General features: G+C 39.6%; 1 protein-coding gene across 3 annotated transcripts in view; it reads right to left on the bottom strand.

Annotated features, from left to right (window-relative positions):
* Positions 1-15,900, bottom strand: part of F8 (coagulation factor VIII) — a 129,485-nt gene extending 113,585 nt beyond the window's left edge. For all 3 annotated transcript variants that reach the window (XM_017650949.3, XM_017650950.3, XM_037025054.2), the window contains exon 1: positions 15,554-15,900. In XM_017650949.3, coding sequence (XP_017506438.3) covers positions 15,554-15,699 — 146 coding nt within the window. In that variant the 5' untranslated portion in view covers positions 15,700-15,900. The remainder of the gene's footprint in view (positions 1-15,553) is intronic.
* Between the last annotated feature and the right edge of the window lie 3,185 nt (positions 15,901-19,085).

Genomic DNA, 19,085 nt, shown 5'->3' with positions numbered 1-19,085 from the left:
AAGCAAAAAAGCAATTACCATTTCTAAAATGAAAAATCCTCTTCAGATTTCTTTTGGTCAGTGAAAATGGGTGCTAGTATAGGTCTTTTGTAAAAGCTAAGTAGCATAAAACAAACTTTCAGATAGCAGGAGAAACCTGTATTCTGGATATTAATCCCTTATCAGATATATGATTTGCAAATTTTTTCTCTCATTCTGTGAGTTCCTTTTTTACTTTATTGATAATCCCTTATAATGCACAAAAATTTTAATTCTCATTAAATCCAAGTTATCTGTGTTTTTTCTTTTATTCCTGTGCCTTTGGTGTCATATTCAAGAAATCATTGCCAAATCCAATAACATGAAGATTTCACTCTATGTTTTCTTCTAAGAGTTTTATAGTCTAAGTTTTTATATTTAGGCCTTTGATCCATTTTGCATAAATTTTCATATATGGTATCCGGTAAGGGTTCAGTTTCATTCTTTTGCATGTGGATATCCAGTTTTCCCAGAACCATTTTGAAAGATTATCTTTTCCCCACTGAATGGTCTTGGAACCCTTGCAGAAAATGATTTGACTATTTATGTGAGGATTTATTCCTGGACTATCTATTCTATTCCATTGGTCTAAATCTCTGTGTTTATGCCAGTACCACACTGTTCTGATGACTGTAGCGTTGTAACAACTGTAAATCAGGAAGTTGTGAGTCTCTGAACATTTTTCTTTTTCAGGATTGTTTTGGCTACTCAGGGTCTCTTGAAATTCCATATGAATTTTAGGATAGGTTTTTCCGTTTCTGCAAAAAACATGAGCTTTTGATAGGGATGTCATTAAATATCTGTAGACTGCTTTGGGAAGTATTGAGGTCTTAATAATATGAAGTTTTCCAATCCATGAACATGGGATGTGTTCCCATTTATTTATGTTTTCATTAAATTCTTTCTGAAGTGTTTCCTAGTTCTCATTGCACAAGTCTTTCACCTCCTTGTTAATTTCTAAGTATTTTATTCTTTTAGATGCTATTGTAAATGGAATTATTTTCTTAATTTCCTTTTTGGACTGTTCATTGTTAGCTTATAGAAATACAACTCATTTTTGTGTGCTGACTTTGATCCTGCCACTTTGCCAAACTTATTAGTTCTAACCATTTTTTGTGTATGGAATCTTTAGGGTTTTCTATGTATAAGATCATATCATCTGCAGACAGAGATCATTTTACTTCTTCTTTGTAGATTTTGATGCCTTTTGTTTCTTTTTCTTGTCTAACTGGCCTGGCTAGGGCTTCCAGTACTATATTGAATAGAGGTGGGAAAAGCAGGCAACCTTGCCTTATTTTTGATCTTAGAAGGAAAGATTTGAACTTTTGAAACTCTCTTGCCAATGAGTGTGATCTTCACTGTGGGTATTTCACATATGGCTTTAATTATGTTGAGGTAGTTTCCTTCTACTCCTAATTTATTGTGTGTCTTTATTATGAAATGGTGTGAAATTTTGTCAAATGATTTTTATGCACCAGTTGAAATGATAATGCATTTTTCCTTTAAATGGAAAATAATGCAAGATGATACTATTGTGTATTTTATTGATTTTTGTATGTTGAACCATCCTTACATTCGAGGAATCAATTCCACTTGGTCATTTTTATTTGCTGCTGGATTTGGTTTGCTAGTATTTTGTTAAAGCTTTTTACATCAATATTCATAAGGGATATTGGTCTGTAGTTTTCCTGTACTGTCTTTGTCTGGCTTTGGTATCAGGGTAACGCTGGCCTCAGAATGAGTTTGGGAGTGATCTCTCCAATATTTTGGAAAAGTTTATGAAGGATTAGTGCTAGGAATTTTAATTTTTAAAATTAGACTTCTCTTTTCCAGTCCAGCATGTAAGGAGCTTAGAAGTCACCACCCCATCCTAACAACAAGTAGAACGCTGAACAAATTGAAAAATCTACAATTCTTCTAGATCCATGAGAGAAATAAAGTCACAGGGCAAATTTCTGCCCCCAAAATTGGAGAGACAGACAGAGAGTTACAACTTACCAGAGCAGAAACCTTCAGGCAGCAATGTCTATTGGAACAAGTGCTGGAGTAGGAAAACCTGAACTGTAATTGATTAATTGCTGGAGAGTTGGTGTGGAGAAGTCTAATTAAAAACTCCTGATAACTAGGCCCCCACACATTCTTGAGTTTTGCCTTGAGGAGCTCTTCTAAGTCTTCACAGTGAGTATAAGAGAGACATATCCTCATGCTTCCAGCAGGGGAAGGGAAAAAGTAGCCATTTTTAAATATACTAAAGCACTCTGTTCTTAACAATGCCTGCCCCCAGGAGAAACTATCTTACCAGAGCCTAACATGCTGGGATTTTTTATTACAGCCTAACCTACCTAGGGAAAGGGAAATGCCTAACATCAGTCTGCTTCAGCCTTCCACGTGGAAGAAAGGAAATACCCAATTCTAGCTCCCTCTAGCCATCATGTGCCACCTAAAGGGGAAGACTGGGAAGCAGTGATGAAGTTCAGAGTCCAGGGACAGGCTCACCAAAAGACTGAGGCCTAATCATAGGACTATAGAATTTTTCCCTTCCCCACCACACCTCACCTCTACATTACTAAAGGCTTAATTTACTACAGTTCCTTTTACCTATGTCCATATTTCAACAAAAAATTACAAGACATACTAAAAGGCAAAAAACACAGTTTGAAGAGACTGAATAAGCAGTATAATTAGAGTCAGATATGGCAAGAATGCCGGAAGAATTAGGCCAGGATTTTATTTTATTATTATCAATCTGCTAAAGACTTTAATGGAAAAAAAGTAGACAACATGAAAGAACAGATGGATAATATAAGTAGAAAGATGGAAATTCTAAGAAAGAATAAACAAGAAATAGTAGAGATCCAAAAATGGTGTAACAGCAATGAAAAGTGCCTTTGATGTGCTCATTAGTAGATTGGATATGGCTAAAGAAAGAATCTCTGAACTTGAGGATATGACAAGAGAAACTTCCAAAACTGAAAAGCAAAGAGAAAGAAGAGACTGAAAAAGAAACAGAATAGAATATCCAAGGATTGTGGGACAACTACAAAAGGTGTAATGTACACATGATGGGAATACCAGAAGAAGAAGAAGAAAGAAAGAAAGGAACAGAAGCAATATCTACAAAGCTCAGAGAATACCAAGCAGGACAAATGCCCCCTAAAACTATTACTAGGCATATCATATTCAAGCTTCAAAATATCACAAATAAAGAAAAAAATCTTGAAAGAAACCACAGGAAAAAACACCTTCACTAAAGAATTATATATGACTTGTCTCAGAAACCACGCAAGCAAGAAGAGAGGAGCAAGAAATTGTTAAAGTATTGAGAGGAAAAAATGCAACCAACCTAGAATTCTGTGCCCTGTGAAATTATCCTTCAACAGTGAAAGAAAAAAGACTTTCTTTCTCAGACAAACAAAATTTGAGGGAATTTGTTGCCAGTAGACCTGCCTTTGCAAGAAATATTAAAACAAAGTCTTTAGAAAGAAGGAAATTAACATGGGTCATAAACATGGATCTACATAAAGAAAGGAAGAGCATTAGAGAATGAATAAATGAAGAGAAAATCCACCACAGAAAGGGCACCAATCAAGTAGACCTAATGACTTACTTAGCTAGTTGATGTTAGGCAGCATAAGTTGTTGGCACCCTAATGCTCCCAAAATGGACCTACGAATTGAGGAGCCATGGCAGAGCCTATGCTTGGGCCCAAAATCACAGACTCAGCAAGGCTAATGTAGCTACTGCTGCTGAGAATGACCAACTTGCCAGCAACAGAGAGCAACACTCCTCCCCTGATATGTCACCATTCTTCAAGGAAACAAACTAACCAGACACTTGTTGAGCCTCAATAAGAACCAACAAAGTCCCCCCAGTAAACCTCCCATGTTGGTGCACATCCTTTTTAAAAAAATGTTTCTTACTATGCTGATGGACAGTGACTGTAATGGGGTATGTGGGGGAGACTTGATAGTATGGGTGAATGTTGAAACCACAATGTTGCTCATGTGAAACCTTCATAAGATTGTGTATGAATATCTCAATGAAAAAATGTGTGTGCTCACAGACAAGTAATGACTCTATATAGCATCTTACTATGTTGATAGATAATGACTGCAATGGGGTGTGTGGGGGAACTTGATAATATGGGTGAATGTTGAAACCACAATGTTGCTCATGTAAATCCTTCATGAGATTGTATATCATCAATGATGCTTTAATTTTAAAAATGTGTATGCTTAAAAGGCTACACAGTCACCCCAGAAAGCAACAAAGTTACCATTACTTGAGTGATATTGGTTCTTTTTCATGCAATTAGGTCCCACATACAATTCACTGAAAGCTATACATTTGTCAAGACACAGCCACAAAAACTCAGCAGACATGATTGGCAGAAAACTGCTTAGAACTACTGCAAGTTAACATGTACCGAATTGCCTTGAGTGGAAGGACAGCTGTGAGTCCCTGAGACCTCTTTCTTGGGGCACAGTTACCCTCCATCCACCAGAGCCACGGAAACGCTGTGGGGAAGGTGGGGAAAGGCATCCAGGTACACTTCAGAATGGAACCGTCTGGTAGGTCCCCAAGTTTGTGCTGCTGGAGCTCTGATGAGGGGTGTGACCCCGAGATGCAGGTTTGAACTATTATAGTACAAATAAAAATACATTGGATCACAGACAGAGCAGGTCCTGCTACATGGCTTTCCCGAGTTGCATCCAACACGAACTGCATGGAATGGTTGAAAGGTGAGGGATGGACACAGACAGATACACCGGACAGCAGGTCCCAGAAGGAGACTCTGTGAGCCCCAGACAATGTCTCAGTCAAGGAAGAAAGGATTGGCTGAGGAAACGAGGGGGATTTCCTCTTAAGGAAACAGAAGGGTTTGGGTGACCCTTACAATGGTGAGCCTGCACCTAGCAGTCTGGCGCCCATTCACATAAAGATGGCTGGAAGCACAAGGACAAACCTACCTACAGTCACAGAGGAAGACCTTGACCCCAGAGGGACGGAGCGGCAGACTAGCTGAAAACACTCCTTGGAACTGTGCGGTGTTTTGAGTATACCTTTCCCAAGGGGACTGACTGAGTAGGGCAGAAGTGAAGCTGACGTAATTCCCACCTCTCTCTACTCGCTCCCCTCCCACGGAGCCCTGCATTCGACTCCATTCCAGGGTTTCCTGGACACCCGAAAAACAGGAGCTCTGCCAACCCGAGACCATGACAACTGACTTTCTGTACTGGCTGAGGGCCAGCGGCCAGCACAGTGATAAGGAAGCTCTTCCAGTAAAACGAGTTGATTTATGGAGGAACGAATGAGGATGTGCATAAACCACAGGGTACAACCAGTTTCCTTGACCAGGTTGTCAGAGACCCATGTCATCCAGTCATACTACACTGCCACCCCTACTTCAAATTACACCCATGGCCATGTGGGCTTTCCATGATGACCAGTTACTAAGGGAGGAAAAAGCCTGACCTCTAATTACCGATGGGTCAGGTTGATATGTAGGGTGCAAGCCAAAAATCTACTATAGCCTCATTCAGGGGTGGTTTTGGTAGACAATGGTGAAGGAAGATCTACCAACAGGCCAAACTTTGGTCAATGGTTGGTTGTGCACTTTGTGTAGAAAGAGAGATGACCTGAGGTTCAAATATATAGAGACTGCTGGATAGCAGCAAATGGCTTGGCTGTCCGGTTAGGGTCATAGAAGAAGGAGTGGAAGATCAGGGACAAGAGTGGCAGGGATAAAGGCATATCAGTGGGGACAAAATAGAGAAATCTGTATGTCGTATGTTAATACCACCAGAGGGCATCTACCACGGAAGAAGCACAAAACAATAACATAGACAAAATGGCAGTTAACATCTTCCAGCTTCGCCTCTGCATGGGCCACCCCGGTGCTGGCAAGATGTGAGTTTAGTGGCTACAGTGGTGGGGAGAGAATTTATGAATGGACCTGAAAGCATGGCTTTTCACTGACTAAGGCTGACCTAGTTAGTGTTGCCCCCAAAAGTACAAACTGCCAGCAAGAAGAAACCAATGCTGAGTTCCCAATATGACACTGTCCATCATGGAGACCAGCCAGCTATTCAGTGACAAGTTGACTGTATTGAACTCCATCCTTCCTTGAAAGAATAGCACTTCATTCTGATAGGAAGGAGTGATAATAGAGATGCGGGAATTAAGTCAGCTTCACTTTCGCCCTGCTCATTCAGTCCCCTTGGGAGATGTATTCCAGGTATGTGTTAGCCTTTCCTGCCTTCAGAGCCTCAGCCAACATGATGACTATCTGCGGGCTTACAGAGGGTTTGATTCACTGATGTGAGATCCCATATAACATCATATCAGATCAGGGAATCCACTATACAGCAAAGGAGGTGATCCAGTGGGCCCATGACCATGGCATCCAACATGCTTTAGCTTTGAGGTACGTTCAACCTCCAAGGTGCTGTACATGCTTTGATTTAAAGATGGTTCTGAACACATGGGTTTTGGAACCAAAGAGTGGCAGCAAAAGAAGCTCTACTTATCATCACTCCTGTGACCCACCTGGGGAGTCTGCGCCACCCCTCCCTGCAGGTCTGAGCTCCGTGGTCTAGAAAGTCCCCAGACCAGAAATACAAGAATCTCACTAAATGTGCAGCTAGGGAGGCCACCTGGGGCTACTCATGCTAAAGGAGCAGCAGGCCAGAAGAGGAGCCCCCAAGGGCATGATCAGAGGGCACGTGACAACACGCAACTGTCACACGCAAGGGGCAGAAATGGGCCGTATCTGAGGGCAGCCAAGCCGCATGAGGGGCACAGTGCAATGGCCGCCGGGGCCTGCAGAAGCTGCCCCGGGTACCGGGGAGGACGTGGACGATGAGTGAGTCGGGGTCTGTCATGGAGACAGGGATGGGACGGCCAGGAAAGTACTCCACCTCAGCCACGGGACGCAGCTGCTAGAGCACAGCTTGCAGCTGGGGACACCTCAGAGAGCCACCAGGCCTGGGGTCAAGCCCCGCGCAGGGAGACCCAAAGCCCGAACCTTTCCCAAAGCGGCCCGCACGCCCCTTCCCAGGATTGGCAGGCAGCGCGTCACGACTGATCAGTGTGAGCACGTATAGGCTGAACTTGGGACAACTCAGAAGGGTCATTTCAGCTCTGCAGCTCCCTGGAGGTTCAGCCGGCACTGCAGCCCAGCTTCTGCCTCCACCCACCCCTGCTTCCTCCGTCCTTCCCTCCCCTTCCCCAGTGTTGGTTCGGAGAGCACTCTAAGTACATTAATCTCTGTCTGACTCTGCTTCCAGGGAACCCAACCCCACATAGTACTTCATATTTTAATGTGCTCTACTTTCATCTTTCTCTAAAAATTTCCACAGCACTAGCCTTGGCCTTCTGTGTCTTTGTGTCACAATCTTGTTTCTTTTAGCCTCTGTTTCTTCACTGTTCTCTAAGGGAGAGCAACATTGTCTCTGCGTGCTTTTGATCCTGTCCCCTCTCTGATCTTACCAGCTCTTTTGCTTTAGTAAACTTTTTGTCTGTGTCATATGTTGCCATTTCAGTCAGAAATATTAAAAAGTGAAAGCACTGTGCTTGTGTACGGCCCTATTCAAGTGGAACATGGTTCAGAATAGGATTTCCTCTTCTGCACAGTGTGACAAAATGTTCCAGAGTGCATGGGTTCTACATGTTCTCAATTTCTATGGGGTTTTTGTTTGTGTTTTTCCCTTGGGACTTGATATATAAATCTTGCCAAATATCCTTGGCAAAAATGGTCTTGACATTAACTGTTCTTTCACATTTTATCTAAAACCGATCAGAAAGCCTATTATGTTCTCTGACCTTTGCTTAGCAGAAGCTGAGCAGCTGCAGGAACAGATAATATAAAGCTGAATTTCCCCAGATGTTTATTTCAAACCTTGGCAAAGGTTGTCAGGATATGTCTAGAGTCAGCTTATCCTGTTAATCAGTATCAAAATAATCTAAACTATAAAATGGTATCATCATAATAAGAATTAAATCAACTTTTCCTAGTAAAAATACATGTGACTGCCAACCCAACAACAGAAAGCTAGATACCAAATAAGTCATTTTCTCCACTCAATTTGATTTTATACTCACACTATTATTCACTATGCCTCATGCTGCTTGCTAGACAGAAGCTAATAAGTACAGTGTATTAACTACAATTAGCTCAATTTTAATTTTTAACAAGAGCAACATTAGTGTATAAGTGGCTGATTGTTCAGTTAGATACCAGGCTACTGAACATTTGGACCTCTATTTTGGATCCTTAACACTGCACAATAGCCAAGAAGTGGAAGCAACCTAAGTGTCCATCAGTAGATGAATGGATAAAGAAGATGTAGTACATATACACAATGGAATACTATTCAGCCATAAAAAAGAAACAAATCCTACCATTTCCAACAACATGGACAGAGTTAATGGGTATTATGCTCAGTGAAATAAGCCAAGTGGAGAAAGACAAATACCAAATGATTTCATTCATATGTGGAGTATTAAGAACAAAGAAAAACTGAAGGAACGAAACAGCAGCAGAATCACAGAACCCAAGAAGGGACTAAGAGTTACCAAAGGGAAAGGGACTGGGGAGAACGGGAGGGTAGGGAGGGATAAGGGCTGGAGGGTATTATGCTCAGTGAAATAAGCCAGGTGGAGAAGGACAAGTACCAAATGATTTCCCTCATTTGTGGAGTATAACAACAAAGCAAAAAACCAAAGGAACAAAACAGCAGTAGACTCACAGACTCCAAGAAGGACCTAGCGGTTACTAAGGGGAAGGGTTTGGGGAGGGAGGGAGGGACGGAGAAGGGGATTAGGGGCATTATAATCAGCACACATGATGTATGGGAGTCTCAGGGAAGACAGGATAGCATGGAGAGGGCAAGTAGTAACTCTATAGCATCTTACTGTGCTGGTGGACAGCGACTGCAATGAGGTGGGGGGGGACTTGATCATATGCGTGAATGCTGTAACCACAATATTGCCCATATGAAACCATCATAAGATTGTATATCAATAATACCTTAATTTTAAAAAGTGGACCAAAAATTTGAAGACATTTCATCAAAGATACAGGAATGGCCAATTACACATGCAAAGATGCTCAGCATCTTTAGTCATCAAAGAAATGCAAATTAAACATACAGCAAGATAGCATCACATAGTCATTAAAATGATAAATTAAATACTGGCAACATCACATGTTGTCCAGGATGTGTTGCAACTGGCACTCTCATGCATTGTTGAATGGAGTATAAAATTCTCAACCATTCTTGAAATCTATTGTCAGTTTTTTATAAACATGCACTTAACCATATGATCCAGCAATTTCAATCCTAGATATTTAATTACGATAAATCAAAACAAATGTCCACACACAAAAACTTGTACAGGTGTATTAGCTCTTAAACTGAGAACAATCCAAAGGTCCAAGTGGCAGTGAATGGATATACAAAGGTTGGTATTCCTATAATGGAACAGTAATCAGTAAGAGAAAGGATAGAACTAGTTCATGCAACAACCTGGATGAATTTCCAAATCATGATGCTAAATATCAAAATCCAGACACTGAAGAGTGCATATTGTATAATCGTACTGATACAAAAGTCTTGAAAAGTCAAAAATGCATCTATAACTCCAGAATGGAGGTTGTTGCCTGCAGCCAGGTAAGGGTAGCACAACTCCATGAAAGTTGCTGCAGGGTTGAGGTAAATCTTGTATATGTAGATTAGGGTGATGCTTATGTAACTTGTATGCATTTGTCAATTTATCAAATTGCACATTTAAAATCTATTTCATTGTATGTAAGTTATACCTGCACTAGGCAAAATTTTGTCCCTCATGATGACTTTTGCCCATGAATATGTTATGTTCAAAAGAAATTTTGAAGATGGAATCAAGGTTGCTAATTAGCTGAATTTGAGCTGGGAGATTATCCTGAAATATCTGGGTGGGCCCAATGTACTCATGAAGGTTCTTAAGAAAAGAAGGTCAGATGGACGTGGAAATTGAAGTCAGACAGATTCAAAGCAGGAGAGAGATTTGATGTACTCTTGCTAGCTTGAAGATGGAGGGCACTACATGTTATCTGAGAGAAGAAACTGAATTCCAAATGAGCCTGAAAGTGGATTCTTCACCAGAGTCTCCAGTAAGGAGCGCAGCACTGTCAACAGTTGGTTTTGGCCTTGTATAATCCTGATCAGAGTAACCAGTGGAGCCCATCTGGATCGCTAACCCACTGAAATTGTGAGATCATAGGTGGGTATTGTTGCAAGCTGCTAAATTTGAGGTGATTTGTTACACAGCAACAGGAAACTAGTAGGATATTCAAAGTTGATCCAAATATTAAAAAATAACCTAACCTACGTAAATAAAAAACGCAATTAAAAATCATGCTTCTAAATGAAATCAAAGAGAATATTATAAACTATACTGACAATAATAAGAAGAAAATCCATCATACAATAACCTATGGGATATAGGAAAGTTGTTTTCTGAGAAAAAAATATAGCTTTAAGTGCTGAAGGACAAAAGAAAGAGAAAAAGCTATATTACTTTCCCTAAGATATTTGAAAAATAACGGCACAGTAAGCCAAAGGAAACAAGATCATTGATAAAGATAAAATCTAAACATAAATTAAATATTTAAAAATAACTAAGAAACCCAAAAGCACACTCTTTGAAGACCCTCACCAACAACAAAATAGACACATCCCTGGCAAACTTGTTCATGGATGAAAGATAAATAACAAAGATACAGGAACTTCAGAATGAGAAAGGATACATAAGTACAGATAATGTTGAGTAAAAGAGTCATGAGAGAGTGCTATATGCAACCCTGTGGAAACAACATTGAAAAAATAAAGGAAGTGGGCACAGTCGCAGGGGGGCCATCAGGTGAGAAATTGGGGATCAACAGTGGTGAGGCTTAGAACCTCACCCCCCCTGTTTTGAGAGAAATCTTCTGCATCTGTGGATGTTTTAATGCCCTTGTCTAGCTTGGATTAACACATAGTCTACAGGCACACACCTAATCATCTACATTTGCTCTCTTACAGCACTAAACTATGTTTTCTACCTTTATCTTGCATCTACCTACCACTTCAGCATTTTATTAAAAATAATAATAATAATAATAATAAAGGGAGAAATGTGGGATCCACATATAAGTCAAGTATAAAAATCAAACGAATATTCATATTTGACCTGATTGTTTATAGTTCATAATGCGTGATCAAAACAGAAAGTTTCTGTGATGACTGCCCTTGTACTGTTCACCATGTAAGAACTTATTCACTATGTAAGAATTTGTTCACCATGTAAGAACTTGTTCGTTATGCTTCAGAAGATTGGAGACTGATGAGAATTAGGCTTGGGGTGGATTAATGACTGTGCATTGAGCATTGACCCCCCTATACTGAATTTTATTGTTGTTAACAACCATTTGATCAATAAATATGAGAGATGCCCTCTCAAAAAAAACACTCAAAAAAAAATAAATAAAAATAAAAATAAAAATAAAAAAAAATAAAGGAAGTGATTTCCTGGAAAGGAATACAATTATTAAAACTGACTCAAAAAGAAGTTGAAGATTGATTTGATTAATTATCATAGAAGGGCCTAAAGTGATGATTAAAGATATTGCAAATGTCACTTGGACCACATGGATTCATAAGTAAGACTTATCTTTTATTTTTTAATTTAACTTTTAAACAATAGATCATTCTAATGTTATTTATTTGAGCTATTCTAGGCAATGGAAAAACATGGAGCACTCACCAATTCATTTGATAAAGCCAATAAAATTTTAATATGTAAATCTAATAATAAGTCAAGAATAAAGCTATAGATCAACTCCACATAAAGGTACACAGTGTTTAAAGAAATATTGGCATGCAGAAGCCAGCAATAATCAAATCATAAGAACAGTAGATAGTACTCCAAGAACATAAGGGTATAAATGTGAGGAAATATACTAATATAATCTATATTTGTCCAAGATAGTAAAGAAGAAAACTCAGATGATTGCTAGATGCTAAGAAGTCATTTCTAATAAAAATTTTATGGCCAATGGGAACAGAAGTAACAAAGACCATTTATCAAAAACAAATAGCAAATGTTGCAACAACATGGATGGAGCTAGAGGGTATTATGCTCAGTGAAATAAGCCAGGTGGAAAAAGACAAATACCAAATGATTTCACTCATCTGTGGAGTATAAGAGCAAAGAAAAAACTGAAGGAACTAAACAGCAGCAGAATCACAGAACCCAAGAGTGGACTAACAGTTACCAAAGGGAAAGGGACTGGAGAGGATGGGAGGGAAGGGAGGGAGAAGGGGGAGGGAAAAGAAAGGGATAAAGAAAGAAATAATTAGCTATGAACTCTGGAAAAGAGCTAAAATCTGTCTCATTTTGCTCATTTTTTATTTGATTCAAGATGAATATGCACAAACCAATAGCTTTTCTCTATTCTGGTACTAAACATCAAAAAATGGAAATAGGAGAAAACATTTTATCAACAATAGCAACATATTTATAAAATGCATAAAAATAAATTTAATAATAAATTACGTATATTTATTACATTAATAAAATTAATGTATGAGATAAGTGCAATTCTAATTAAAATCATAACAGGGCTTGACTCTTTTTAATTGAAAAAAATATTTTAACACTTTTACATGGAAAAATAAAATGCCCACAAAATGCTAAGGAAGGTATGAAAGGAGCAGCGAATATTGATTTCACTCATCAAGTATCAGAAGATCTTATAGACCCACAGTCAAAATAGACCCAAATCAATACAATATTGGCATAGCAAGACAAAGGAGATCAGTGAAATAGCATAGTGAATCCAGAAATAGATACTAATATATATGAGATTTTTTTATATGATGAATATGTTTATTAAAATCAGTGGCAGTAGACATATGGTTTGATAAATGGTGCCAACACAATATGCTATTGATAAGGATGGAAATAAAACTAGACAGATCCCATATACCATCTACAAAAATAATTATCTGAGGAATTAAAGCCACAAATGTAAAAAGCAAAACAGTAAAGATCTTGAAAGAAAATCTGGGAGAATACTCCTAAACCCTAATGTATTTAAATAAAACTTTCTCTTGGCTACGCTGTGTGTCTCTGCCTTTCAATTCTTTGTTTCGGCGGCAACAATGACAGAGAACAAACTCAGCCCCTAACATATTTGGTGCCATGACTCAACTGAATTCTTTCCTTCGAGAAGACAAGAACCAAGGAATTCCACAACCCATCGCCATGCAGAAAACATTTTTTTTAATTAAGGTATCATTGATATATAATCTTATGAAGGTTTCACATGAGCAACATTGTGGTTTCAACATTCACCCATATTATCAAGTCCCACCCCACCCCACTGCAGTCACTGTCCATCAGTGTAGTAAGATGCTATAGAGTTACTACTTGTCTTCTCCACACTGTACTGCCTTCCTATCACCTACCTGTATTGTGATTGCGAATTATAATGCCCCTCAATCCCCTTCTCCCTCGCTCCCTCCCCACCCATCCTACCCGACCCCTCCCCTTTGGCAACCCCTAGTCCCTTCTCGGAGTCTCCGAGTCTACTGCTGTTTTGTTCCTTCAGTTTTCATGCAGAAAACATTTTTAACCAACACTGGTAACTTTAAAGATATGAAAAAAAGATGGGTATATTTTACTATAAAAATTAAAAACTTTTTTGACGAAAGTTATAAATAAAGTCAATAGACAAACAATAGGTATTGGGGGAAACTGAAATATACATTAGCATATTAATGTAGTACAATAAAGGTTATCACTTGCAATATAAAAGGTGTCATAATATTTTTAAATGAAAAAGCCCAAAGAAAAATGGGCAAAACATATGATAGTCAAATCTCAAAATATAAATGCAGTAGCCAACAAGCATTTGAAAAGATGCTGAACCTAATAGGAAATAAAAGGAATGCAATCAAAGTAATGATGCAATAACACTTTATACCTACCAGAATGGCAAAAATTTTTAAACTAAAAATAAAATTCTTGCTGATGCAAATGCAGGGTGAAGGGCACTGTCATATACTGATGGTAGAAATGTTAGAAGAGTTTTGGCCGTTTTGGAAATTAAAACTAAAAAGGAAATAGTTCCTTCATTTCAGCAATATCCCTCTTGAAAATCTGTGTCATCGGAATAAAAGTACCAATGTATAATGGTGTTGGATATAATGGCCAAAAAACTGGAATAATATGAAATTTTATGTAACCACTAAAAAGTACGAATTGAAGGCATGCCAATTGACTTGGACAGAATTTACTAGGTGTTAGCAAATGAGAAAAGTTTGGTAATATCCCATTTTTGTAAAAAAATCCTTATTTGTAAATATATGTAAATATGTGTATGCATGAATATATACTATTATACTAGGGTCATCTGGTTGGGGACAGGGAAGAAGGGGGCTAATGGAGAAGAAGGGTGGGGAGCCAAACAGGAGAAAAAAGGCTGTAACATATGTATGACGTGACCACATTTAATATTTATATTGCCCTTACATATATATTGGGCTTAAATCTTTATAATATACATTTAAAGGAAAGAAAAAAATTTTAAATAAATGATTTCAGCATTCAACTCAACAAGCAAAAATAGATGAACAAAATGAACCAAAGGAAATTAGGAAGAAGGAATGAATTAATGAAAGTAAAAGCAGAAATTGATAGAACCAAAAGATGATTCCTGATGAGACCAATAATAAATTTGAGAAACTTCCTGGAAATATTACTTTTAAGGGAGGGAAAGAGAACATATGCAATATAAGAATGAGAAAGGAGATAAAATACAGTCATAGAACAATTAATATCACAAGGCTGTTATGTTACTTGATATCGATATGTTATCAAATATAGGGATAATAGATTGCTTTCCAGTAAAATATACATAACCAAATTTGCCTGAAGAAAAGGCAGAGAAATCTGAACAAATCAACCACAGATAATATTGAGAAGAATATTTAACACTACTATTCCAAAATACACTAGGACTCCCCACCCCCAAAAATGAAAAGCTTCTGAACTCATGGCTACTACTGTCTTTACAGCAAAAGTAGGCAAAGATTTAACCACACCACATGCAGAAACAAGAGAACTAGAGATTACGGTTGTGTGTAATACCCGTGGGATCTTAGACTGCTGTGCTTGGGGATAGACTGAGGGCAGTTTTGTTCTCTCCATTATGCTCCTTGCCTCTTCATCCTCCCTCTACTCTACCCTCTAGTTTCCAGAGTAGCAGCAGGTGACAAAGTGCAGCAATGGACAAAACAGAATGAAGTATCAGTGAATAGGTCAGATCTAGGAAAAAGATTGGCAATTAGCATTTGTACTAACAGCACAGATGCACGTATGCCTTACCTGGAAATGCTTTTCAGGGCCTAATTAGCATCACAGCCATCCTAACCTGATGTCTGCACCTTCCTCCAACCAGAGTCACATCCCCATAATCCTGACTGAACCTTATAGAACATGCCTTTACCTCGTATCCAGGTGCAGCTCACTGAGCAGTTCACTTTGCATATAGTCCCAGTACAGTTCCACTGTGCCCAGGTAGTATCTTCTGGTGGCACTAAAGCTGAGTGGCAAAAGGCACAGAAAGAAGCAGGTGGAGAACTCTATTTGCATGGCTTTTATTGCTAGAAAATGTTCAACTGGAGAAGCAAAATATCGATTCTTCTTTAAAATATCTTTGGCTCCCAAGAGAAAACCTGTAAATTTTCTATGATTTAATGAAAAGTCCCAACATTTTTGCAGAGAATTTTAGGTAACTTTACCTGCTGGATGTGTCAGCACATTAGCACTAACTAAGCAGTAACGGGGAAGATTGCTTCCTTTTTGGCAGTGGGAAGCAGCCACAGGAAGAACTGAATAGGAAAAGGGAGGCTGAACTAAAGCTTAACCCATTCACCTCTGAGAGCAGTAGGCACACAAGATACCGCTTTAATCAGAAACTTCAAGGCAAGGACGAGAGGGAGAGGGAGGTCATGGTGAAGAGGAACTTTTGAATTTGCATTCACATCCCTGGCCTACTGCAGCCCTCTTCCTTGGTAGGAGCAGCAAGAGAAGTACTGGATGTTGAAGGTCCTGGAATCCACCCGAATAGTAAGCAAGAGTAATCTGCATTCTAATAGCCTCCCTGCTTCTCACACAGCCACTACCCAGTAACATTTTAGAAGTACTGTCGGCTGAAATCAACATGGCTAGAATATGATAGAGTGTATTCGTGACCGAGTACTATGGCCCAAAAAACAGTTAATCAGAGAAAGAGTTCTGATTAGACTGTTCCATTCCTTTTTGTGTGAAGATAGTTTATATGCAGTTTACAGCAGGGGATATGTGCAGGGGAAAGTTACATTAATGAATACATCAAAGCAGCGTGTCAAGGATACATTTGGTTTAGTGTCCTAAAAGTTCAGACTGTGCACATTCTGGGGCTATCTGTGCGCAAAAAGAGGCAAGGGTTAGGACTGATACGCATTGTGATATAATGACTTATAAGAAATAAATATTTGGTCACCTATATGACCAAATATGCATTTCCCAGGTATATTTGGTCTTCACAGTTTCTGAAAACACTGCAGAGCCTTAAAGGTGAAATGGGTGTTTTCTCATGTTAATGAGAGACTTTTGGACTCCACGCGGTGGGGGGGTGGGGGCTGGAGGTTGGATCAGCCAATGGCCAATAGTTTAGTCAATCATGACTAGGCAATGAAGGCCTCACAAAACCCAGGAGAAGAGCTCGCCCTCTCTCTGCACTGTACTCAGCCTGATCCTCTCTCTTGGATCCTGCTTCTTGGTCAGAGAGAAACACCTCCACGTGCCCCTCCATGTGCCCCAGAGCCAGGCCCCAAGCTCCACCAGGATAGAATAGAAGCTCCTTTATTTGGGACCTCCCCCTGTGTCTCTCTTCATCTGGCTGTTAACTTGTATCCTTTATGGTATCCCTTATTAAACTGGTAAATGTAAGTGTTCTGAGTTCTGTGAGCTGCTCTAGCAAATTAATGGAACCTAAGGGAGAGGTTGTGGGAACCTCCAATCTGTAGCTGGTAGGTCAGAAGCACAGGAACTGCCTGGAATTTGTTACTGGAATCTGGAGTTGGGGGTGGAGGGTGGTCTTGTAGCACGGGCCCTTAACCTGGGAATCTGGTGCTGTCTCTGGGCAGATAGCATCAGAACTGAGCTGCATTCTCCAACACCCTGCTGTGTTCAAGAATTGCTTGGTATAATTATGTGTGGGAAGACCCCCTCCCACCTATTTACCCACACTGGAATAGGGTCTGGGTACCTGAATGAAGTTGTGATGCCTGGGTTCTTGTTTGCAGAGTCGAAGAATTAACAGCAAACAGTCAAGGTAGAAGAGCCAGGGAGAGGCTTTTTTTGAGAGATTCACAGTGAGAGGACAGAGCTCCTGGCTCACACCAGGAGGGGACAGGAGAGCCCGGGGTGGTGCGTTGTCTAGGGCATTTATAGGCATTTGAGAGACAAAAGAGCTAGGGATGCAGACCCACCAAATGGTCTCTAAATGTTTATTTTTAAGGAGACACTAAGTTTCTTATCAGGTTTCCAGACTATTTTCCAGAGTTACCATAAGAAATATACTGCTTTGATTCTTTCTTAGAATAGCAGTTTCTTGGTTTGGGAGGGTATCAATCAAGGCTGCTTGTCTTGCTTTCAGGGTGAGCTGAGTTACTGTCTGTTTGTTAAATAGTAAATTAAGAATTTTACTTCTAAACTTCTTGTCTTTAAGATGGAATCCTTCCTGTCCTTCACTATGTTGTTTATGGCTGGGCCTGCCTGTTATATTAATTGCCCAGGTTATATATGACTTGATTAGGGCTGGAGGAGGAAAAGCAGCATCTGGGTAAAGTTAAAGATAAACGGGGCCTTTTAGCCGCTAAAGTAAATTTTACAATAGCCTCGTTTAATTGACACAAACAAGGCATGGGCTATGCTGAGGTATTTTCTTATCTGGGAGATGTTCAAACATTCCAGGCTAAGTTACTCCTGGCTTTTTAGTTTTAACTAATCTTTGCTGACGAATGCTTATATTCTTAGTTTGATATTTTATTTTAGAGAATTAATGTAACTCTATCTGCTTAATTGTTTAATACGGAGTTTTGGTGGGGCTCTTCTTCCAGAGGCCCTCACCCTACTCTGACTACCCCCACGGTCCCCGTCTCAGTTACACTACTATTGGTGCTGTGTATAATGTTTCTGTTATACATATATGTAGGGAAGAAATACACCATTGCATTTGGTGTTGGAAGAGTGACAATCACATTTGGTGTCAGAGACGTCTCACTCATTTTCCTAAAGAATTCCATCAAGGACAACAGAATCTTGACTCCTTTGTTTTCTTTGATCATTTAGGACTGTTTTTTTTCCTTCTTCATCATTGGTGGGGGCTGCTGCAATCTTGCTGACTCTGACAGGAATGGCTGCATGGCATCTTCACAGCATAGCATGAGTTGTCCTGACTGGCATAGCTGTCTTTTCCTGTGGGGCCATAAAAATTTCATTTTTATTTCACACTATAAAGCTGATCCTGTCACTCCTTTGCTCAGAACACTTCACTGCCTTCTGACCTCACTCCAAGTAAAATCCTATGTTTTTGCCATGGCCAAGAGCATCTCCCATGATCTGCATGTCCTGTCCCTCTACCTCTGTTATCTCATTTCACTCTAGCAACACCTTCTTGCTCTTCCTTAAAATATTAAGCACATTACTGCACCTAGACCTTAGCATTTGCTATTTCCTCTCCCTAAAACACCTTTTCCCCCAGATGTCCACGTGTTTCCACTCCCACATCTCCTTCAAGTCTGGCTCAAATCTTTCCTTCCCGATGAACTCAAATATGGACCGCCACATTTACAGGGTAAGCTCTCTACCCCCACTGGCATTGCTGATAGCCCTCACAGCTTTGTTCTCCTACGTAGCTCTCATAACCACCCAGCATTGCTGTTACTAGATGCTTCTTAAGTTGCTCACATTGGCCCGGGTATAGGATCTCT

Source organism: Manis javanica, chromosome X (assembly GCF_040802235.1).
Source record: "Manis javanica isolate MJ-LG chromosome X, MJ_LKY, whole genome shotgun sequence".
Taxonomy (NCBI): domain Eukaryota; kingdom Metazoa; phylum Chordata; class Mammalia; order Pholidota; family Manidae; genus Manis; species Manis javanica.
The sequence above is the reverse complement of the archived record's forward strand: the minus strand, read 5'-3'. Positions and strand labels throughout refer to the sequence as shown.